This window comes from Protomyctophum bolini, assembly GCF_963924005.1.
Source record: "Protomyctophum bolini genome assembly, chromosome: 19".
NCBI lineage: Eukaryota > Metazoa > Chordata > Actinopteri > Myctophiformes > Myctophidae > Protomyctophum > Protomyctophum bolini.
The window spans coordinates 20,473,062-20,498,051 of record NC_137880.1 but is presented as its reverse complement, the minus strand read 5'-3'; the positions used below and the strand labels follow the sequence as shown (position 1 = coordinate 20,498,051).

The following is a 24,990-nucleotide window of genomic DNA, read 5'->3' as shown; positions in this document are numbered from 1 at the left end:
CTGTATCATGTAGGAGTTCTCTATTTCCGCCCTGGGAAATGCATTTTCTGTTTACTTAATAGCTGGAGAGACAGTGAGACCCGTTGCTGATCAAACCAATGATTCAGAATGTATATCAGAATATAGAGCTATTTAACACTTATTTGAAAAAAGAAAATCACGTAATGCACCTATAAGGAACAATTCACTTAAATTCTGTTTAAATGTCACTCTTGTCCTGTCAACAATATCCTGTACACTGTGAGATGCTCTGTGCACAAATAATCACTCACATATACAGTATGATCAGATACAGTATAACCTATTTCTGAAATGTAGTAAAACATAGTCTCACAAGATGGTTGTAACTCTGTCCCTAATGCAGCATATATCATCTAATGGTTACACGAGTGTCATGTAGCACAAAGGTTCCATTTGCAATCCCTATATAGTAGATAAAATATCAGCTTTCTAATCTGTGGAACAATGGTCATCAAAACATTGAACTATTGGACACCAAGCGATGGGCAAAGCAAGTCTAGATCCCTCTGTGCTCCTTCATCATCTCTAGAAACAGGATCCATTGAACAAGCAGCTTCGCACATCTTTCTAGCCTCCCTTGTCTGACCCAGGTCACTATAGCACTTGGCTAAAAACACATAGTTTGCTTTGGAATATCTAGGATGAATATCCTCGACCTTAAGAAAATGTGTCAGTGCATCTTGGATCGTGGCACTTGGAGTCTCTCCAAATAACATAGCGGCAATTTTCTTCTCAATCCACGATAACTGAGCCACCACATAGCACCAACGTCCCAGTAGGTAGTAGGAAAAGGGGTCTTGTGGCTTAAGCTCAATGGCTTTATCTACATGGTCCTTGAATAACCAGCCATTCTTCATCTTGTTCTGCACCGTGTCATATTCTGCAATCAAACCACACATGATGGCATACCACTGATGAATTTCAGCACAAGATGGATCCAGCCTCATGGCTTCTTCTCCTACTTGTTTCCCGCTCTCTCCATGGGTCTTCTTTTCCTCCAGGCTGGAGCTGATGTCGTGTATATCACAATAGGCACGTAGTAGTCGCCATAGAAATGTTGAATTCTGTCCAAGCTCCTCTCGCTTTGCTAGCAAAATGTTGAGGCTTTCTCTTTTGTCAAATTCAGTGCCTTGATGCAAAGTGTCAATCCCTTTGAGAATTATGGATAGATTGTCCGCACGCTCTTCCTCCCCACTATGACCCTCATCAAGTGATGACTCTTCTTGCTCGAAGTCTGTTACGGCAGTAATATAACCACTGTCGCTTTCTTCGTCTGAACTCTGAGAAACAGCTCTGGATCCAGATATGGTCCTTGAAGCCATTTTCCTGCGTGTACGCATGCTCCTTTGGAGGAGTCTGGTTCTAGATGGCCTGAGCGCTACGGCTACACTTTGTCCTCTCAGCTCATTAGTCACATGGTCCTGAATTGTGAGTAGAGCATGCTTCAGTGCCTTCATCTCTTCCTTCAGCTCTGACATGCACAGAGTAAGGGCTTCAATGCGGGTCGATAGTTCAGCCTGGCCATCCACCATAATCATGCCAGCAGGCCATTCGTCATTACTCTGGAGGTACACTGATGGACAGAAAGCATTTGGTCTGGACCAGATTATAGCAAAGCTGATGCCGGCCACACCGGCCAATGCTCCCAGAATCATCTTGTATTGTCGGGTCATGCCATATACTTTCAGGTATGCAGGCAGAGACCAATTTGGGGAAAACATTTTGGGGAATATTATAAATATAGCCAGTGCTCTGACGTCACATTGGCGTTGATTCTGATTGGTCAATCAAGCCGTTCTTCATCTGTTAGCGTTGTATTCGATGCATTGTAGAATCAAGGACTGTTTGTATCAGAAGCATGTGTAAGGGCTCACCTAAAATACTAAATTACTAGATAATATCTTCACATTTACTGTATGTCCTACCAGGCCTTCGAACCCTTGATCCCATATCCATATGGGAGACAAAATGTATCTATCCAGATGGTATCCCCATTTGGTTAATATGGGAAATATATCCCATGGCTTATGAGCTTCAGGCAGTAGTACTATCCATCAACCAATAGGTGTTCTACCCAACACCAGTGTCTAAAATAAATGTCTCAATGGAAGAGTAGGGAAACCTCCTCCAACCTGCACATGTGTTATGTAGCCAGGCTACTAACATACTCTACCATACCTACTCTAGCGAGGCCTTTAACCTTGAACTGGAGAGTCTGGATTGGTCCGATGAGCTCAGAAGCTCACTAGTCGAAGAACCATGGCTTGGCTTTCAAACCAAATTTACATCAGTACTAAACAACATGGCTCCTTTGAGAACCATCAGGGTCAAAACCCGCTCGGAGCCATGGATGAATTCGGACATACTGACTGCAATGAAAGCCAGAGACAAAAAATGCTCTGAACTTCTTAAATGCAAGTCCAAGCTAGCCAAGCGCAAGCACTTCGACAGTGATCTCCAAACCAAACTGGGCATCCTAAAAACCCAATGTAACAAGCTAAGAAACAGTGTAACTGCCATGACCAAATCAGCCAAAAGTAACTTTATCAATGATAAAGCAGAGGAAAACAAAAACAATCCTCGGGAAGCTACTAAACAACCAACTAGGCTGTGGTCAGAAACTAAAAACCAGGTTTACAAAGATAAACATCAAATCGAATGACACACTGACAAGCTTGATGTAGCCAATCACTTAAACATCTTCTTTACAAACATTACAACAATGCTGGTTAACAAACTGCCCTCCCACTCTGGGCGTTTTGGTGTAGAGCACATCAAAGCCTTCTACAAAAACCTAGGTGTTTGTAAAGATGATTTTAAAATGGCAATGGTAACAACTGCGGAGGTACTTAAAAAACTGAGTGCCCTCCAACCCCACAAGGCCACTGGCCATGACAATATTCCCTCCAAATTTCTCAGAGACTCAGCCAAAGCTCCAGTCATCACCCACATAGTAAACCTCTCCATCAAACAGGGACAGGTCCCCCAAGATTTTAAACTGGCCAAAGTAACCCCCTGTACAAAAAAGGGAGTAAATTAGAACCCGGCAACTACCGCCCTATTTCTATTCTAAGCTCCATCTCGAAAGTGATGGAAAAATAGTCTATGAACAGGTTGAAAAGTATCTTGCCACTAATAGATTAATGTATGAGTTCCAATCTGGTTTCAGAACATCCCACTCCACTGACACATTACTCCTCTATTTGAGCGACCACATCAAACACGAGGTGGATGCTGGCAAATACTGCGGCATGGTCATGCTGGACCTCCAAAAGGCTTTTGACACTGTGAACCACTCCATACTGGTTAACAAGCTAAAAACTATTGGTTTTGATAGCACATCAGTGAGCTGGATGCAATCCTACCTGGAGGGGGAGAGAACAGATGGTGGAGGTGAACGGAACGCTGTCCCCCCCCTCCCAGTGAGCTGTGGCGTTCCACAAGGAAGCATACTAGGGCCTTTACTGTTCCTAATATATGTAAACGACATGACATCAGTATTTATTTAAAGACGGTTACGCCGCGGACAAAGCCAACTCAGATCGTGACAAATCATGACAATGAACACAATATTTTGGGCCGATCAAATCATTAGAAAGAAGAAAATAAAGGCAGGAGACAAGACTATTTGTTTTGTTTTTCTTCTTATAAATTATTTGATCGGGCCAAAATATTGTGTTCATTGTCATGATTTGTCACGATCCGAGTTGGCTTTGTCCGCGGCGTAACCGTCTTTAAATAAATACTTTCAGAAACGGCTATGGGAAAAATGCATTGCTTTTCATTTCCTGGGCCACTCGCCGTTCTGAAAGGGGGAGGGACTGCGACGCTCTATACACCATTGCACATAAAAACAACTCCAGGGTGTCTAATGAAGTACTGTCACCTCATAGACACATGAAAAACTGGAAAAATACAAGAATTGTGGCACTCCATCTTTAATGTAAACGAAGTCCACACCCACAACACCAGAGGGAGTGCAACAAACCATGTACAACCCAGATTCGGCACAAACAAGGGACTAACTTATTTTCGCTCCTATGCCACCAAAATGTGGAACGCCCTACCAACAGTCATTAAGACATGTGAATCCCTTGACTCCTTCAAAACCGCTCTCAAAGGGCACCTACGGACGGCTGCAATTCGAAACTGGCCCCCGTAAAATCTGAATCCCCCCCCACCGCCCCCCCCTTTTCCCCTCACTGTATATGTTTATTTTCCCTTTTTGCTTCCTTTATGATGAATTCCTGTTCTGTTCTTTAACTACCGGTATATAGAAGTGTCTATTTGTATGTCTCTGAATGTTTCGATGAATTGAACATGGTGGACCCTGTTGTAAACAAGTGTAATGCTTAATTGGGTCGTCCACTCACAGTTAACAGTCTTTGTATTGAGTTTGTGCTTGAAATGTACTGTAATTCTGCAAACTGTTAATAAATATTTCAATCAATCAATCAAACAGAGTGGTATAGCCCATGGTCCAGTGTATCGGGTTCTGCCTGACGTTCCTTCCTAAAGGGGAGTTTTTCGTTACCATTGTCGCAATGTTGCTTGCTCTGGGTGGATCTTTGTTGGTTGTAAAGTGTCTTGAGACAACTTGTTGTGATTTGACACTATAATAAAATTGAATTGAATTGAGTGTATAAACTCGCTAACACTGGACTATCTCTGGAAAAAAAAACTCTAGACCCAGAAAAGCTCCCATGCATGGAGTGTAAAAGCTCCCATGCATGGAGTGGAATGAATGGACACAATCAGCAGAGCCTAATGCCCTGGGCCTGTGGCCATTTCCATTTTCCAAAGTAGCCTATTATTTATTTTGTATTCTAAATACTTTGAAGGCATTTCTCTTTGAAAATACAATGGAAATGAGACCTCTGGGCATTTAGTGTCCCAATAGAAACATGCCTTCTTGGGTTTAATGCTTTTATCATCATTTTGTATAGAACTGTACTTTCTGTACTTTTTTTGCAAACTGTTAATAAAGTATTCAATCAATCATTCAATCGGACCAATTGGATGAAGACAATGAAAATAACGAGTTAGGTTCTTCGAACCTTCTTATTCTAGGACCTAATTCCTAAAAACCCTTTGCCAGTGACATCGTTGATCGTTCGAGGCGCAGAAGAACAGCCGGCACAAGTAAGACAAAGAAACAAACCCATCTAACCCCGCGTCACGACTCCCCAGGGCCAGGCGTATAACGATGGAAAGCCTGGTGTCTATTTACATGTCAGTGCTCAGATCCGACCTAGAGCCCACCTCGTGCATCCGGTCATTTTCATGCACAACGTGCACGCTCAAAGACCGTTCCCATATCTGCTCTAGACCGGATCTAGAATCTGAAGGCGAATCAATCCCAGTCTGAGCCCACCGAAGTCGTAGATGTCGCTCTCGCTCTATGCATTGCATTGTGGGAGCCAGCGGTCGGACCAACAACACAGAGCGAAGCAGTACAGCTACAGATGAGGATGTGATCAGGATATAATATAATTCACATTCCACACACAATCATCCAAGAATATGTAGCGGGACGACCTTATCATTCGCCACTCAGACGCACAACAAAAAACAACAATGGCTAACGGTGAGTTTTATCGATCACAGTGGAGATGGTTTAGCATTTAGTTATTGCCTAACAGCCAGAGCGAAAATGGTAGCTATCTAGGGGAAACATGAATAGACGTCTGCCTTTTGCCAGCCACACGAGTCATTAGGTTGTGTTGTTTGCTATGCTGTGTTGTTGTTGTTAATTCTCTGCATAGGAGTGTATAGGCTAGAACCAACCTTTTACAGTCTATGGAACCAACCAGTGGTCCATTTGATTACATACTTACATTTGTACAATCTCAGAATTACAAACTGATAATTTGTAACTCTGGTATCATTTACTTTTACATTCATATTTCTCTTTTCCTTTCAGAACCTGTAAGTGTTGTGTTCAAATTATACTGCTTGTCAGTAATGACAGTAGTGGCAGCAACTTACACAGTGGCACTGCGATACACAAGGACGATCTCATCAGAGCTGTACTTCTCCACTACTGCAGTGTGCATCACGGAAGTCATTAAGTTAATACTGAGTCTTGGGATGTTGGCAAAGTGAGTATGAAACAAATGGAAGCAATCTGTGTATGGCATATACTGTATATATGAAATTGATTGATTGGAGAATTACAGTACATTTCAAGCACAACTCAATACAAGACTGTTAACTGTGGATGACACCATAAAGCATTATGCTTGTTTACAATAGGGTCCACCATGTTCAATTCATCATAACATTTAGAGACAAAAATATACACTACTATATAGCCAAAAAAAGGAAATCATCATAGAGGAGGTAAAAAGGGACAAAAACATATACAGTGAGGGGGAAAAGGGGTGGGTGGGGGAAACAGTTCCTCCCAAGTTCTAAAAATAAATCAATGTCTTATGGCTAGATGAGGAAAATACAGGAAATATGCACACATTTGTCCCTTACATATACCGACCTCTTCATACTACGGCGTCACACGAAAGTAGCAAAAATAGCTCACAATGCATCGTAACATGATGTTATGCATCGTAACATGTTATAAGCATGTAGATCGGCAATTTATTCAATTTAAAATAAATAAAGAAGTGTATGTGTTTGTACCAGCTCAGTGGCCTTGTGGTTAGTGTCCGCCCTGAGACTGGGAGGTTGGGGTTCGATAACTACATTGAATAACTACGTGATTTATATTACCAGTGTCAAGTGCATCATTGAAAAGGCAGGTTTGCCAAAATATATGCACCTCAAGCAGAATAAATTCAGAAGTATGATAATTGCATTATAGAGATATGATATGATCCCCCCCCCCCCCCCCCATAAACAAGGCCACAGTGAACATGATCCAGTTGCATGGCATTCTACTGTGGCCTTGAGATGATCTTTACAGAGCTATTGTATTTAATAGGGTATTATTCAACAACTGCCATGTGAGATACTGTATTTCTATTTCTGCACAACAAACATCTGGAATATGAAATTATTTGTGGCCTGTGTTTTCAACATTATGTTTAAACTTAACAGACAGTTGAACTGAGATTAACCTGATTTAGGATACTTTTGTTTAGGGAAATCCAGCCCAGATATATTGTTCCAGTGTAAAGTGGGTGGTGTTCTATGTAAGCCTCCTACATTAGCAATGAAAATATTCTTTATCCCATCACAAACTGTCGGTCTTACTCTTGTGGGTCACACCAATACTGCTGAATGACCGGGTTAAAGGAAGTCCTGCCAAGCGCCAACATACAGTAAAGGAGCTTACATAACAGGTGTTCAGTTGGTATACAAAACTATACAAATATACAGTATATCACCATGGCATTCCTTTGTTTGAACAAGTTTGTCCCCATTTGTCTTTCTACAGGGAAACGGGTAGTCCTAGCAGGCTGAAGAACTCCCTTGTGGAACATGTAATTAGAAGTCCCAGAGAGTTGCTGAAACTGAGCATTCCTTCCGTAGTGTATGCAGTTCAGAATAACATGGCCTTTCTGGCCCTGAGCAACCTAGATGCAGCTGTGTATCAGGTAATGTGGCTAATCCCCATGGGTCTTTCAGAGTTTCAGAGGAGTCACATTGACATAATTAGTGATTTTAAATATGTTCACCTAGTTTCTATTATGAATTGTTGATAACATCAATTATTAAGCTCTATTATACTTTAAAAAAAAATTACAAGCTTACAACACGTCGCAGTGCTGTGCGATGTGTTGGCGAACTTATAGATCTGCTATTTTCACAAATGTATATATTTGGCCTTTAAATGTCTTTTAAACCGCCATTTGTATATTTTAAAATGCATTTTTGATCCCCTAAGGTAGCAGCGTTGTGCATCTATTTCTAAACCTATGCATGTTCAGGGCTTGACACTAACCGCTGCCCGGGGCAAGTAAAAAAAATGGTCGGGCAGGTGAAGGTTGCTACCGGGTTGCCCGATCGGGCAAGTGTGCATTTTGAGTGGGGATACAACCGTCTTAGTTCGCTATAAACACAACACGACGTTGTTCTGCTTTGTTTTATTTATTATTATTATGAATATGGGAGGCCAAAATAAGGATGCCACAAAGCCAAGGACTTAAGGAGGGCAAATATACAAACTTCCCTCATCCTAAAAGCGTTTGGATGGCACCTTGTCTGACTGGTTTCCCTGTGGTTTCCTGGCTCTCTCTGTGTGTGTGTGTGTGTGTGTGTGTAGGTGACGTACCAGTTGAAGATCCCGTGCACAGCCTTGTGTACAGTCCTCATGCTGGGCCGCTCCCTCAGCCGGCTGCAGTGGTTCTCTGTCTTCATGCTCTGCGGGGGTGTGACCCTTGTCCAGTGGAAACCTGCAGAAGTCACTGGGGTCCAGGTAGTGTTTAAAAAGTTAGTCTTGTAGTTAGTCGCGCTGGTTACAGATGAGTGGATGTGTTTTTAGGGATGGGTGATATGGATAAAATCAAATATTACTATTTTTATATTTTCCAAAGATCTATAGATCTACGAGCTATTTTCAAAAAACACTTTTGCCACATCATATTTTATTTGAGATAATTTATCATATTAGAATATATCCAAAATCCCAGTTGATATCTAGTCTCATATCACAAAGTCAATATTACAGTATATTGCCCTGTCGTCCACACAATTTACCCACAATTACATGTCTTCCCTTATTTGTCTGTAGGATCCTGTCCCACTAAATAATTGTCCTCCTGTAAAACTGATTGGATGTGTAATTTGCTCATAGTAAATACCTTTGTTGTCCCCGTCTGTGCATCCGTTTTCTTTTTCAGATTGAGCAAAACCCCGTTGTCGGGTTCGTAGCCATTGCTGTTGCTGTCCTGTGCTCTGGATTTGCAGGTAGTGTTCTTACAGCTTAATGTGCTCATAAAGTACCTTAACCCAACTTAGTAGACATTTAGAAAATGTAAGCCTATAATGACATGCCCAACATAGGGAGGCCAGGGTTAATGTGGTTATGTCTTGTGTGTTGGCTCTGGTGAAGGTGTGTACTTTGAGAAGGTACTGAAGAGCTCAGACACGTCCCTGTGGGTGAGGAACATCCAGATGTACCTGTCTGGCATCGTGGTCACCCTCGCTGGCGTTTACATGACAGAGGGTGACAAGGTCATCACGAAAGGCTTCTTCTTTGGTTACACACCATGGGTGTGCTTCGTAGTATGTAAGTCAAACGAAGCCAGTAACTGTTCACATTTCTCCCCTTCATTGTAGTATTTATCTCACATGCTGCAATTGATTGTTCTCTTCCATCCAGTCCTGGCCAGCGTGGGGGGTCTCTATACATCGGTGGTAGTCAAGTACACGGACAACATCATGAAGGGCTTCTCTGCCGCGGCCGCCATCGTTCTCTCCACTGTGGCTTCGGTCCTGTTGTTTGGCCTACAGATAAGTGAGTCAGGCTTTCACACTTTGTAATTAAATGTTGTCATGCATTCCTAGGTTCAGGTGCAGAACCAAAGCAAAGGTTCTACCTCACCCCGTTGGGGTTTACTTTGCAATGATGACCATCTCCTACATTATCCTGCTTATTACACGTTTACCGACTTACTAATTTGGCCCCAGTAAAATTTGTTTGCTTACAAGCTTCCACAGTGATGTAAGAGGCAGAAAAGCTTCCCCAGTGATGTAAGAGGCAGAATAGTGGTCTCTTATTCAGAAATAACAGACCATCGTTCTTTCAACGGTGCCTTGATTGACCAATCACAATCAAGTATTCAACTCATAGACTGTAAAAAATATGGACAAAGCGTTCCGCGGGTCTAACGTGAACGTAAAATGAAGCCTGTCAGTCCTTGCAATGGAAGTCGCCATCTTTCTAGATCCGTTTTGGCCCAGTTCAGGCCAGCTGGCCCATTGGCTGGCCCAGACAACGAGGCGGGACTTCCCCCTTCTTCTTCGTTGTTTTTATTTTGACTCGAGTGGGTGGGGGATCCCGTTCATAGACTGTAACGGTAGCCACGCCCCTCAGAACATGCGCGACTTTATTTTAATAAATGGGACCATAATTTTCCAAAAAGAATATTATGACATTAGAAATGAGACTTTAAACTAGTGACTGGAAGCAAAAAGTATTCATGACCATGTTTATTAAGGTAATACAGTCTAGGTGAAGTTGGGCCCAAATACATGGACTTCTATGGGGCTATGGGTTTTTCTGGGTCCAGTGACAGCGCCACAACAGGCCATTATATGAACTTTCATTTCCTTAGTGGCTTCACAAAATATCCGTCTGACTGCCCCCCTGATTCAACTACAAGATGTCATGCATTAATACAATTATGGCTTTGGATAATGTATTAAATAGTTGTCTCATATTTCACAGCGGTCACATTTGCTTCTGGAGCCTCGCTGGTGTGTGTGTCCATCTATCTGTATGGCCTTCCAAAGCAGGACACATCCAAGTTGTCCAGGTTGGACGCAGACAAGGAATCCAAACAGAAACTCATCACGGTTTGAATACACGAGCTGTGCGAGAACAGCTTTTGTTTATTGGAGGACAAGCTCCATGCAAGAGCAATGGAGCATTGCTGAGCCACTCTCCAACTTTTACTTTCAAACAAATTTCCATTGGGATTGACTCTGAATTCAGTACTTTACAGAGGACAGCCTGTGTTTGCATGTAGGTTTATCCACACCTTCACGACTAATCACCTAAATCCCCCCACGTGGGAGTGACAAGATCAATATTTAGTTTATTTTAAGAAAAGTTGGGTATTTTTATGTCAGTTATTTAATTCTGTCTCTTTTTTAATTGTTTTAATTTTCAAGATTTTATATATTTTTTGGCAATTGATGCTAGAAAGCTGTCCCTTTCAATTAGTTGTTCATAGTTCGAAAAGACTACACAGTCACTGAAATCAATCGTTATCTGGATGCTGGAGTATAGAGACTGATACGCAGATCATGCCAAGTATGTCATACTGTGGATAACGGAACTCTCACTTGCACTGCTCAACATGGAAGGCCTCAGTCATTTTTGGTTGAGGCATGTTACTATGGCTGGGCAATATATCGATATTATATTGATATGATACTAGATATAATCTGGGATTTGGGATATTGTTACATAGCAAAAGTGTCGTCTTTCCTTGGTTTTAAAGACTTACACCTTATTTTATAGTTTATACTTTCAAAGTTTGACATTTCAAAAAGATAGCCTGATATTGTCACAATGACAAATCACAATATCGATATTTATTCAAAATAATTGTGATATTTGATTTATCCATATCACCCAGCCCTACAAGGTCAGTCTTTTTTTCTAATTTGCTGATCACAAGTTTTTAAGCCAGGACCTGGCTCATAGTGAATCACTTCAATCTTTTGTGATTATGTTTTATCGTGTTTTTACCATGTCCATTTGTTTGAAATAATTATTTCACTGTTTATTAAACGATGATGGATATAGTGTATAAGTGCAGTGTGTCAGTTCTGCTCAGTAATTAGATTATAATATACTGTCATTTAAACATGCTGTAGAGATGGCCTTTTCTAGACTTTCACCAACAACTTCTTCATTGTCATGCCTATGGGCACCACAAGGCTGCAACTAGAGGCATCAACTAGAATGCTGGTATTTTAAATCTTATGCAGCCAGGTTGTTTTTCCAGGAGCATTCTGTAATGTTAAAATTACATGAAACCATCAAGACTACATTTTAACAAACCTGATACATGCCTTTCAACTCGGATTCATTTGCCATCTTGCCGACCCCATTTTGTCACCGACCCGCTGATATCTCACCTGACATTTCACCTAATAGCACTGTTTTGAAGTGCTATCCAAATACATTTCTACGATAATTGCTGGTATCTGTAGAAGAGACTGGTCAGAGATGGATGTTTCACTAAAAAAAAACAGTTTATTTTATTTACACAACTGTATAGTATAGCATTAGCAGCAGTGAAATTGCATCTAATAGACAGATTTACATCTTGTAAACAGGTGTGATGCCCAGAATTCTCATCCCGTTGGCCAAAACAGAGCGGGTCCTGCTGAATAGTCGCAGCCTTGCCTGACAAGCAACAAAATGGGTGTCAAAATATGACATATTTACGTTTATAACAGCTCTTGTTAGCAAGCCATAAAAGTAATAAGAAGCCCACATGTTTTCCCCAGCTAGTGATCAATAATTAAAAGCTTTGAAATATGGACCCATGACTAATTGGAGAAATGTAATATTACAACGAAAAGTAATATTACTACAATCTGTTCATTAACTATTTGAGGTTTACATGCTTAACCAAATGTATGTACCTATACTTTGCTAACCGGTGATTAGGCCCCCTACGTCTTTTTACCCATACACCAAATATCAAATATCTTCGCCAAAAATATCAGAACTTCTTCTTACTTAGGCAGAATGTTTAAGTGTTCAAGTGATTAAAGATGAAAATGTCTGAAATATAATTCATCATGTTTCTGTTTGGTGCATTTTAAATTCTTCAAAGCTCAGTTGGCACATAATTGATTGCTTAAAGTGTAGTCACAGCCCAGGGCTTCTGAAGTTCCTACCTGTGCAACATTGTGAGGGCTTCCTTTCACTGGCAACTCCCTGAGTGCTGAGGCAACCAGGTGGCTGAAACACAGTAAGACTTATTTAAAATAATGCCGTGGTCCTTTGTAGTTGTTAACTGAAAACAGGTGCTCGTTGGCGAGGGTTCAAAACATGAAAAGATAAAAAAGGGGTCCAAGGCACTCAAGTGAAAAAGCCTTTATTTTATGGCATGGCAAAGATCATTAAAAATGGACCAACGCGTTTCGCCTACAGGGTCCCATAGTTATGACAGTGCAACATGACGTCGTTATATAGCGACCAAAGTTAAATCATAATTATGTTCACACAGTTTAAAAGTACAATACGTCTAGGAGATTGTAGAAAATAAAAAGACAGAAACCCAAAGATTGGTGTTCCATCTTTTCCTTTTCTACAGTCTCCTAGACGTATTGGTATCCATGTACTTTTAAACTGTGTGGACATAATTATGTTATGAGGTAAATATTGAATGTGCTGACATTGATGCTCTGACATTTATTGTTCTGACATTGATTATACTGACACTGATTGTATTCAATGAAATGATGATTTAACTCTGGTCGCTATATAACGACATAACTATGGGACCCTGACAAAGGCTTGTAGCCGAAACGCGTTTCACATGACTGGAACAGAGTGCCTTGGACCACTTTTTTATCTTTTTATTATTCATTATTTCATATTGTTTAAACTAATATTTGCTGGACAAACCCATAGATCTACCATCCTGCCCCTTACCTCAGCTTCAACAGGAAGTTGACCAGATGTTTGGGTTGCAAATCCTGGGCGGAGTGGTATAACACCTCATCATAGCTACAAAGCAAACAAAGAGCAGGTGTTTTGGTTGATACAATGCAAAGAAGTAGAGAAGGATCATATGACAGTATTTGTAACATCGCTTTCTAACTCAAATGGATATCCTTTACTTTTCTCAGCTACTCATTGACAATATGAGAAGACATTGAGGCTATATTAACTACATGAAGCCTAGCGTCTACAAGCTCTCAACGCCTCACAACATGACATAGCTGGTAGATCAGCTATTTTCGGTGAAGAGAATTGATGTAGAGGCGGAGTGGACCAATTATCCTGGGGACCCATGTCAAATACGTATATAGGGTTTGAGTGGTTAAAGAGTGCTTAAATAACTTACCAAAGGAGGTGCTGTAGAATGCATATACTACTCGGCTCAAGAAGAACAGAAGGATCCAATTCAAGCTCCTGACCATTACCTTGCATCTCTATCAGACTGTAAACATGAAAATTCAACATATGAGTTATGGGGGTTCTTGAAAAGAAAAGGTTTAAGAACCAACTGTTGACGATTACCCACCTGCAGAGGCGGGCGTGCGTGTACTGCAGGAAGACCCCTGTGTCTCCCTTCGCCTGCAGCATCCTGTCCCATTCAAATTTATAATCTGACTCCAGGGGACCTTTGAAATCCTGGAAAGAATGAAGTAAACAAGAGTGTGTAACTACAATGGGGCGTTGTTTTTCCTAGGGTGGCAGGGGACACCTTGAACTCAGGTACCTTGTGATTGGCTGTGACAGGGGGAAGGGAGTGCTTGTTTTGGTTCAGGTGATGACCTATTCTGTCCGCCACGGCTTGCTTATTTGGACTGTGTGGTGCCGTTGGCTGCTGAACGTGGGCTCTCAATCGCCTGATGGCCCACTCACGCATTTGTTGTTAAAACCTTCGCAGGATGTGTGTGAATTAAAAGGGGTGTTGAGTGAACCAATTTAAGCGTGTTCGGGGTGATCGTTTTGCACTGGTGTGGCGGGTGGACCATCGTTGTGGGGTGAGGGTTCTGCTGGGGCGAGCGGTCTGTTCATAAAATGGGAGCGAGTGTGTTTTGGGGCGAGGCTTCCGGTTACCTTCCGAGCATGTTCTTGTCATTATTATTACTATAAATTCTGGCCCTCAATGCATAAAAGAATAACTCTTTCTGTTGAGTTCACTCACTTGAATGATGAGTGCACTGATTCCCACTTTCTCAGCGGTGTCCTCAGGGTTCTCCATTTCTTTTGTTGCTGTTGGTATGATTTGGAAAGAGGCAATTACACAACTAGCTTCCACTAATATGTTGCTTAAGAGCAACTTCTAAAAATCCATGCACATCCCACTCTCCCATAGCTACATGGTACCTAGGCTTCATCTCTGACATCACCCCTACATGCCTAGCCTGGTTTTCCAGCTGCGTTCCGTGATTTGTTTTGTCACAAATCACCCATTACATAGCCACGTTGTTGCTAATCAGCCAGCGCCACTCTGTCCATTCTTTTCTCCATAAGTGTTGAAATAAATTGCGCCAGTTCGAGACTCGAGAGTAAAACCTACGGTAAAAAGTCAACACTAATTTGATTCAGTAGTCCACTATGTCAGATTCAGTAGTACAAAACAAACTGATACTACTACTGTGTACGCCTACTGTTGGTTACATATTTGCCTGCGAGTGTGTACAGGGCAGAATACTGTAATGGATTGTGTGACTGTTTGTATTTAGTTCTGCATAGTGCAGGCCATTTTATAATGTGTATACTATTGTCCATTACTCAAATTGTGTAGATTTCTTGTAAATTAAGTAATGCAGATGTTTAACAATAATTTTACTCTTGGTCCATTTGGTTTCATTTTACACTCTCAAGCGTTAAAGATCTAATAAGGGTCCATTTGGTTACCAACTCTCCATCATTGGGACAGCTTGGGACCACCTGGAACCCCCTCCCGGACCACTGGTTGAAAACCACTGCTTTATAGCATATAGCGTAATATGATACAAAAAACATCCTCAGTATGAACAATAGTAGGCTAAACAGCAGTATACACATTATGGCCTGCACTATGCACTACAAAATACACACAGTCACACAATCCATTACAGTATTCCACCCTATAGATAGGCAAGCAACAGTGTGTAAAGAGTGACCACCCAGTGTGTAAACAGTGACCACCCTGGTCCCTGACCCTATACACTAGTCTACACCATGCAGAACCAAATGCACAGTCATGTTAATCAGTCATCGTGTTCATAGAACTCGCTTCTTTGTCTTCTTGTCCATGCTCTCCCGTGACAAGGAGATCAACCAGTCAGGTTGGTAGGACTGGACTGCAGGACAACACTGAATTCAACCCTCCTTTGGTTTTCAACCATCCCTGCCCTTCATCATAGGGGTTTGGTTTTTCCACAATAGCTTCATCAGCTCACTTGTATAAGTTAACATTAATGTTTAAGAATAGTTTCACTGAGATCCTTGACCATCAAAACAGGTCTAGACACCTTATTTGTGCAAGTTCAATATAGTGAAAATCGTTTTTGACTCCTATGTGGAGCTATGTGTGTATGTATGTGTATGTACGTGTATGCATGTTTAAAGTGGCCAGTAGAGCACATACACACACGCGGTACAGTACAGCATTTCTTCTCAGATCTACAAGCTCACAACGTGTTGCCGTGCACACCACATGACAAAGTGGCGCTCAACAACTACAGCACAGTACAGTACTGTACTACAAAGTACAGTACAGTACTATGAAGTACCATACAGTACTATGAAGTACCATACAGTACTACGAAGTACAGTACAGTACTATGAAGTACCATACAGTACTACGAAGTACAGTACAGTACTATGAAGTACAGTGTAGTGTAGCACAGTACAGTACTATGAAGTACAGTGTAGTGTAGCACAGTACAGTACTATGAAGTACAGTGTAGTATAGTACAGTACAGAATGAGGTACAGTACAGTACTATGAAGTACAGTACAGTTATGAAGTACAGTACAGTACTACGAAGCACAGTACAACAAAGTGCAGTACAACAAAGTACAGTACAGTACACAGGGCTTAAAGCCAAAAACAATCCCAAGACTGAAAATGTTTTTTTGCTAATCTGCACTGATCTCATTAAATGACCCCTATGAGATCCTCAGGACTGAAATCAGTCCCCAGGACTGAGAACCTTAAGCCCTGAGTACAGTACTACGAAGTACAGTACAGTGTCAGCAAAGTACGGAACCAATAGTCAGACAACCAATAGTAAGACAACCAATCGTCAGACACCCCAACAGCACCACTCACTTCAGATGGGTCTGATTTTTATATAATTGCGGCACTCATTTGCATAAAAATGGCAAATGGGATACTTTGCCAACTGTTTAACATATAGCTCATTCAAGTAGGAAATATTCCATGATGTGGAGTTAGTTCAATAATTTATTCCAAATGTATAGCTGATACTGACTGACCGATTTTGAGGTATAGTGCAGACCATGTGTATTTATGTAATTTTAGAGAATTCATATTTGCCTTTACACAATTTTGCCAGAGACAAAAAGGGGTTTTGGGGCCCTTGAAACCAAACGGCCTGAGTTGGGGGTGTTCCCTTCATTTTGAGATGGCCCAAGGTATATGCTAACAGGAAAAAAGGTTTAAAAAAAAAAAGGTAGCAGAAAACATTATGAGGGCTGGGCCTAGCTCCCGGACTAAATGATACGTACGTTGCAGGGCAACAGCAGTAGCTACGCACTGTGCATTTGATACAACGTCAAACTGGTGTTTTCTTCCCCAACAGAATCCACAGGTCAATTTCTACCTTTTACATGTCCTGCCTACCTTGGAGATAGGACCCTTTCCAGACTGACTAGCGGAGTGACAAAACAAATTACGGAGCGCAGACTACTACATGCCTGCCAAGTGCCAACAGTAATATTAAGGATAATATGTATCATAACGTGAAAAGGTGATACAGTATTTAGGGCTGGAAAAGGCTGATAAAGCATTGTTGGCTTTCACTACATATTTGGCAACTTGAACTGCTAGTAAGTGCTTGACCACTAAAACTCTATATACTTTGCTGACCGGTTCCCCCAGAGGTCTATACTAGGTACCCTAGCAAGTTCATCTATCATGACATGCTCAGAATTAAATAGGGATGCTATTATTCATGTGGTAAATGTTTTGGGAGCTTGTTACTTTTTGCCTGGCTCATGTTGTGCAGCATCCTGGCACGAGCCTCATCCAGTATGTCCTCCAGAAAAATCACTTCACCACGCCTGGTCTTCATGCCCTGTACCAGGCCAAAGGACACATGCCGGCACCTGCAGCGGACAGATGGGACATTAAGGCATGAGGCCGGTTCTACAAATGCCTTCTACAGTTTTTAACAAATACCTTCAACAGTTGTTTTTACAAATATACGCTTATATCAGTGGTGCTCAAAATGTATTCGCCTGCGGATCTCAAAATATTTTGTTCAAAGATTTGAGTTAACAATTATCGCTTTAAAACTTTTTAAGATTTGCACAAATTTGCATTATTCTTCAAAAAAATAGCAGATCTACAAGTTCATAGCACGGCACAATGTATAAGTTGTAAGCTATAAGCTTAGCCATGTATAGCTATGTAAGCTATAAGCTTGTGTATCTGCTATTTTTAATAACCAAAGTATCAAATCTGTATTAATGGGTTAAAGACATCAGACGTCAGTCAGTGTAGTACATTCATTAAGTGAATCGATTCAACCTCAGCTCAAATGTACCAAAATGTGTGCATTTCTTCAAAACAGTGATACTATCCAATTTGTCATGTAAATCAGATTATTCAGTTCACTGGTCACACTGCTTTGAATTTCGAGCTACCTCTGAGCCCAAGAATGTCCCATTGCCAGGAGGATCTGGAACAACTGCCCGAAGTGATTCTGCTGACTTTTGTCCGTCTTGGTAGGGGGGGGGGGGGGGAGGGTCAATGATAAATGATACACCCACAGCACACGCCATTAGACAGTTAAGTTGAATCACTATAGTTTAAAACAAAACAAAAATAATTAGATAAAAGTGTAAGGTTTGAGTTTATTTGCCATGATTTACACCGGGAAGTGACCCGACATTTGACATTACATCGACTGAAAAAATGTGTGTGTGTGGCGAGCCAATATGTCAAATGTGACTATATATATATATATATATAGTATCCTTACCACATAAATCATCTCATGGAAATTATGCTTTTCCTTTCGGTCTATGGCTGCAGCAATATCTCTGAAACACACACACACACACACAAATCTGGTGTTATCATCACCACCTACTCAACAGCTCGTTCCCATGCACTGTTCAACTGACAACTTAGAATTGTTGTAATATTCCAGGACATAAATACATTTTCTGGTCAATGGCAGTTACAGTTTCCCTTTTATTGCGCAACGACGGGTCAAGCGCACGTGCATGTGTGACGTCCGCTGACGGGTCGCGCGCTTGTGCATGTCAGTCCACACGAGCCGGCCGGGACAAATAACATAACTCTGTGGCAACGACGGGGCACTGTGTGTGTGTGTACAGTATGTGCATGCGTGTGTGTCTGTCACCTGCCTAAAAATAATAATTTTGTGCCCATCCCAACTTCGCAAGCTCATCCCAAATCAAACAACTCAAATTACCTACATCAATACTATGATCTATTAAATCGCATTACCGACACTTTACATAATTTGGTGTTCATATATCCATACGGGTAAGGACTAGTAGCTCTAATAACCTATTTTCTACACTGCCACTATGATGGTTCTATATAGAACTCGACCGATGCCAGATTATTGGGCATAAAGTCCCCGGAACATCCAGACCCCCAGGCCAGGGTGGAGGGCAGGTTCCGGCAAGCCGCCCCGTGTCCGAAACGGTTGAGAAATGACAGAGTTACCGTGTGGGGGTCCCTCTACTGTACTGTACTGTACTGATACACCTGAAATTATCATATATACAGTTAATATGTATGTGTGTGTGTTAGGCTGCACAACAGTGAGACTTGGTTTTGAAAACCAACCAAATGCTATTTTCATGCTCAGACACAGCCAGCCAGGCACACACAAAGCTACTTAATGAAGTGGTTGCACCACTTAAAAATCCAGACGCATCGGGTGCTTAATTGTTGATATCGCATACCAACCCCAATAATGGCTGATATATTGGCCAGACCAATATATCAGCTTGTCTTCATTTATTTTCTTTTTACTTTATTACTAGTACTGACCTGGTGATGTAGAGAGACGTACCATCACTGCGGAGTACTGTAGAATACCTGGACATGTCTCCGGTGGGAGAAAGGTCAACAACTCCAGTTCCCTTTCTGTCAACAGAACAGACATTGAGAGATAACGGTGATAGAGGCAAGGATTGAGTCATTCCAATCAAATGTATATCCATGGTATGGAATTTGTAATTTACATAATAATTCAAGCATTCTTTTTAATCTCATGTCAAGATTTATAGAACAAAATGACGAATAGCCTCGAGGCAGTGTTCACCAACTCTGACTCTGTTAAGGCTTTTCATTTCACAATGTGAAGTTGTGACAAACTAGAGTTCCTACAGTTAACTTTAAAATTCACACTTTTCACAGATTTAAGCCTTTTTTCCTTCTCAGAAACCATGCACAGCTGTCATTGGTACACGTCATTCTGTGTAGTGTGTACTGATCATAACTGATTGTGTAAGAATACACACTCTGTGGTTTTCAGCAGCCCCAGGTTTTGTAGTCGCTGTACCACCTCCTGGGTTTGTCCCTCGTGAAAGGACTCCCCAGAGTAAATGTCGAAGCGGACTCCTAAACGCTGAGAAACAGAGACGACACAAAGTTAAACCATCGGACACTTTACTAAGTCTGTAAACTGCCATGTTATTTGTACAATACTTCTTAGTTTGATCTGCAAGCTTCATGTCATTCTAAGATTTACTCACTTGAACCCTCTATTCTGACTGAGTGACTTGAGTTACTTACAACTGTACTTTTTTCCGTCTACAGTACAAAATGTACCAAATCTCATTTCCAAAAATAGCAGATCCCCCCAGAATAGTCATTCAAGTGGTTAAACACAAATAGAAGAAATAGCCAATCTACTAGCTCCCAATGTGTCATGATGTGAGTTTGTAGATCAGTTGTTTTTTGTTTGTTTTAAAAAATATATAAAATAGGGATGCCAGGTTGAAGTATTTAAGTGTTTAATCACTGTGGTTAGTTTTACCTTATAAACCTGTTCATACTCCTTCACAGTGATTTCCCTGAACTGTTGCCACAGTGACATAGCTTTGTCTTCGTGATGCTCCAGCTGTCTAAAGAATTCTCTGGCAGCGTGCCATAAGTCCTCATTGATTTCTGCCTCCCTGTTGACTTGCACGTAGACCTGAAAGACAAAAATCACATTATATCAGCAAGATCAGACAGAAGACCACAAACCCGTCTGTCAAACTGTTTTTTGATATACGATAGCTCAGAATACAGGGCAGACACACAATGGTAAAATGTCTAAAACCCCTTCATGAAAATATGCAAACTCACATCAAATAAATGCTGCAGAGGATTCTCTTTCAGCTTCTCCTGGCTTCCATCCTTCTCAAAGCCGGCTCCCAGTATTCCTGCAATCCAATGTATTATTTCCGGGCTGACAACATTAAAGGTCTTACAACATGAAATTCAACTTTTCCGATTTTGTGTGTGTTTTTTTGGGCTCCCCTACGTCTCTTCTAAAGCCACAAATACCCAATTTTGAACAATCAGGCTTCCTCATCATATTTGGGGTTTTATGTATAGTGGTCTAACAGGCTAACTGATTTGGTGCTACTCGTGATGTGATAGGCATCTCCCTACTTTGTATAATAAAGGTTGTGGGTGAATCTGCTAATATTAAACATCCTTTTTATTCACTCACCAAACTGCATGCCCCAATCTCCAAGGTAGTTCACCCGAATAACCTCATTTCCCAGACACTGCTTAAGGTTAGCGATGAAATTACCTGTAAAAATGTAAATTGAAAATGATGACCATTCAGAGAAATCAGGGCCAAATCATTTAAATCATATTTTAGTAAAGTCTCATAAGTCCATGGAAAACTGTTAAAATGTCTGTGCACTTATAAGACCTTCCAAGTCTTAAATGGATTGAAAGAAAAAACATCCCAATCCTACAGATCCTAGATATGTACCTTAAGGTTTTCTGTGAATAGAGGGACATTATACAGCATTCAAACATTTGAGAATCAAACACAGGACAAATAATAAAAAGCATGGGAGGGGAATAAATAAACAAACTAAATAAGTACATATGTATTTTTCTGCTTCAATTTATTTAGGGACTTTATCCTTGCGTTTAAAGTGCATAATTTAATCTGCCCTGCCCTCTGCTGATGAATATATGAACTACATGAGACTCACCGATGATTGTGGACCGCAGGTGTCCAGCATGAAACTTTTTTGCAATATTTGGAGAACTGCAAAATAAAACCATATAAATATTTATGTGTGAGTGTGTGTGAGACCTGGTCTTTTGAAACTCTACAAATGCATTATCAGACATACCTGTATTCAACCAATGTCCGTCCTTTCTCCAGTCTGTTCAAAAGCTCACTATTTAACCCAAATCTTTCATCAGGGGTCTCCAACATTTTCTAGAACAGAGATCACCATGAAAACATTGTAATGCTTCTGTGAAGTTAGTTATAATACTTCATTCACACTAGTGCATTTTCCTCTCTATAGTGAAAAATATATAATTAAATACAAATTATACCTGCACGAGGATCTTCCTATGAACTCTGAAGTTGATCACTCCACGTCCAGCAGATATGTCCTCTACAACACTGTCCGGCTTCAACTAATGAGACACAGTGAGGACAATGAATCACTAAACCTAGAATTTTGATATTGTAGAATCTAAAGCCAAAGAATACCCACCAACAATGCATGTTTGTGGAGGAATTCATCTTGGAGGCATTCTAATGTGTCTGTGTGAATCGTGTGGGAAATGTTACATATTTTACGAAATAAATGGTTTTGCCAGAAGTTTCGAATGGATAGTGTAACAACGATCTTGCGAAAGACCCGGCTGTAACTTGCTCCTCCAAGTGAGCTAGCTCTCTTGGCGCGGCTTGTTGCTTGCCTGCCTTGTCTATTGAGTTGGAGGCTGGGATTCGACTCCAGCTCAGGGTGCTAAATGTTACATTGGTGTCAGAAGTGGGATGAGGACCCCTGGAGTGTGCCCTGACGTGAGGAACTCGAGGAGTGTGGGGGCGCGCTTCAGAAAGGAGGGGGTAGTGCAACGACCCTGCGAAAGACCCGGCTGTAACTTCCTCCTCCAAGTGAGCTAGCTCTCTTGGTGCGGCTTGTTGTTTGCCTTGTCTACTGAGTTGGAGGCCCGGTTCGACTCCAGCTCAGGGTGCTAAATGTTACATTGGTGTCAGAAGTGGGATGAGGACCCCTGGAGTGTGGCCTTGCGCGAGGGATGTGAGAGACAGGGTGCTAAACATTACAATTTCATAATAGATGACATGGGCTGGCCCCCCATTCGCAGCAATTAATAAATTGACTTGTGAAGAGTTTATCGTGCCTTTTTGGATTTAAAACTAGCAGAATGAAACAGTGGTTCTCAAAGTGGGGTCCCGGGGACCCGAATTGGGTTTGAGGAGGTCACCAACATTTGTTAATATAGCATAAAATCTCTGTAACCATGTGAACCCTATCTCACACTTTGCCAAGCACAAATCTACTCTTATGGCACGACATCTTATCAATTTGGGGGTCCTTGGCATGAAAACGTTTGAGAACCAGCTAGTGCTCTATAGACAGGCACATGCAGAGGGGGGCTTTAGGGGGTTGAGCCCCTGTCCTTTTGCCTTATTATATTTATGATGTTTACATTGCAATGAGAACATATTGCTTATATTACTGTCCAATGACATGGGCCAAGTTATTCTGCAGTTGAAAATGGCGAGGGGGGCACATCTCATTTTTATATAGTAAAACAATATGTACATAAAACTAAAACTCTTAACTGAGAGGGCAGATTTTAAAAATGAGGGTGCCATGGGTACCACCATGACCACCCCCAAAAATCGGTGCACACTGCGCACGCACAAATGTGCCCTTTTCTTGGGTTTGGGCCCTCTCAATGCTCTCTGCACGGCCCCGTCTATAGATGTGATATTACGGTGCAAACATAAGTGTAGCATTGTGCGGAAGCAGGGATTGAACCCGGGCTCCCACTTGCCAGACCAACGCGCAACCTGGGCACCATTTCATTTAGTGTATATGCTCCGGTCGGGAGCGGATGATATCGTTACATCATGTTGTAGTATTGTTTTATAGTCGACAGGCAGGAACAACGGGGCGGCAACTTCCTTTTCACTCAAACCGATTTTTCTCAATAAAAGCTACATGCTACGAGAGCTTTTATTGAGAAAATTCGGTTTGAGGAGAAAAGGAAGTTGCCGCCCTGTTGTTCCTGCCTGACTACAAAACAATACTACAACATGACATAACGATATCATCCGCTCCCGACCGGATCATACAGACTTTTGAAACAGAGACCAGGCTTTCCTCCGAGGTGGTGGAAAGCCTGGTGAGGCGAGGTTATCCGGCCCCCGGGGCTCAGCCCTATTGGCACGGTAGGTTGCGCGTTGGTCTGGCGAGTGGGAGTCCTGGGTTCAATCCAGGCCTCTGTGTACTACTACATAAGCATATTTTTAAAGCTCTACAAACGTTCACTCTATGAGACACGGTCTTAATGTGGGAAACATATTTGTTTGCTCAGTGATGACTCGCACCTCATTAATTAAGGCTTCTGCCTGTGACTGGAGGTCTCCTTTGGATGGTACAATCCCATCCTTAAATAGTGTGTTGATTGGCAGTCTGAAGTCAGCATTCTGTCTGAAAAGCACAAGATCAGGGACATGAGATAAGTATAATTATGAATGGATTGGATCTCTCTCACTCAGTCACACATACAAACTTAACTGTTTCTTTGAAGCTGGAACTGCTGAGAGAGCTGATATAAAAGCATCTTCGGGTTGCTGCAAAATCCTGGACAGCTAGGAAGAAAATACCCAGAATCTTTCAATAACATGTGAACACGTTTCCCTCTAAGCGAAGCGACATCACAATGTTATTTTTTGTGTGCCTTCTAATCACCCCATGGTCCAGTGTGCTCTAGCCCCTCTCGGAACCCTACATAAAGCTTTTATGAAATTTGATAGTGTCAGAAACTTTACTACATTTGGGTTCTGCTTGTGGGGCTAAGTGTGCTCCAGAGACAGACACGCATTTTAACCTTGCAACTCTGAACTGTTCCACATGCATTAGCCCCCTCAAACAGTATTTTCAAGTTCTTACCTTCGCTGCAATGCTTCTCCTAAAGAAACAAGCCATGTTGTTGTATTACTTAAACAGGACATTAAACAATGGGAGCTAATGTAGTTATCTCGCTCATAGGCGCATCATATAGACCAAACGTCAACAATGTGGACTAAACACTTCCTCAACCGCCCCTTTCTTTCGGAGGATCCAATCGAAACACTCCATTCACAACGTCACCGCCCTGAAGGGGTCTGTTTGATTTACTCCTCTTCCACACTGACTGTA

General features: G+C 41.5%; 3 protein-coding genes across 4 annotated transcripts; 1 reads left to right on the top strand and 2 right to left on the bottom strand.

The window, feature by feature from the left end:
• Nucleotides 1–485: 485 nt before the first annotated feature.
• Nucleotides 486–1,676, bottom strand: LOC308334607 (regulator of microtubule dynamics protein 2-like; the record flags this gene model as incomplete). Its single annotated transcript, XM_080791410.1, has 1 exon — nucleotides 486–1,676. One exon carries the CDS (start codon nucleotides 1,674–1,676, stop codon nucleotides 486–488), a length of 1,191 nt encoding a protein of 396 aa, XP_080647536.1.
• A 3,764-nt stretch (nucleotides 1,677–5,440) lies between these two features.
• slc35a1 (solute carrier family 35 member A1) lies at nucleotides 5,441–11,465 on the top strand. Its single transcript, XM_080791162.1, has 8 exons — nucleotides 5,441–5,608; nucleotides 5,945–6,122; nucleotides 7,418–7,577; nucleotides 8,246–8,398; nucleotides 8,823–8,889; nucleotides 9,035–9,211; nucleotides 9,305–9,439; nucleotides 10,373–11,465. Exons 1-8 carry the CDS (start codon nucleotides 5,599–5,601, stop codon nucleotides 10,504–10,506), a joined length of 1,014 nt encoding a protein of 337 aa, XP_080647288.1. The 5' UTR covers nucleotides 5,441–5,598; the 3' UTR covers nucleotides 10,507–11,465.
• A 138-nt stretch (nucleotides 11,466–11,603) lies between these two features.
• Nucleotides 11,604–24,867, bottom strand: LOC308334425 (putative arginine--tRNA ligase, mitochondrial). 2 transcript variants are annotated; one of them, XM_080791160.1, is made up of 20 exons: nucleotides 24,742–24,867; nucleotides 24,367–24,440; nucleotides 24,177–24,279; nucleotides 22,145–22,228; nucleotides 21,934–22,022; nucleotides 21,790–21,845; nucleotides 21,288–21,371; nucleotides 20,918–20,994; nucleotides 20,604–20,762; nucleotides 20,086–20,192; nucleotides 19,613–19,708; nucleotides 18,564–18,624; nucleotides 18,226–18,302; nucleotides 17,561–17,685; nucleotides 14,550–14,617; nucleotides 13,920–14,029; nucleotides 13,740–13,835; nucleotides 13,325–13,399; nucleotides 12,565–12,628; nucleotides 11,604–12,064 (listed from the first exon to the last, which is right to left on the bottom strand). In XM_080791160.1, the coding sequence occupies exons 1-20, from the start codon at nucleotides 24,775–24,777 to the stop codon at nucleotides 11,978–11,980; spliced, it is 1,728 nt and encodes a 575-aa protein (XP_080647286.1). In that variant the 5' UTR covers nucleotides 24,778–24,867; the 3' UTR covers nucleotides 11,604–11,977. The 2 variants fall into 2 exon arrangements, with proteins under 2 accessions (XP_080647286.1, XP_080647287.1); XM_080791161.1 differs by lacking the exon at nucleotides 13,740–13,835.
• Nucleotides 24,868–24,990: the final 123 nt, after the last annotated feature.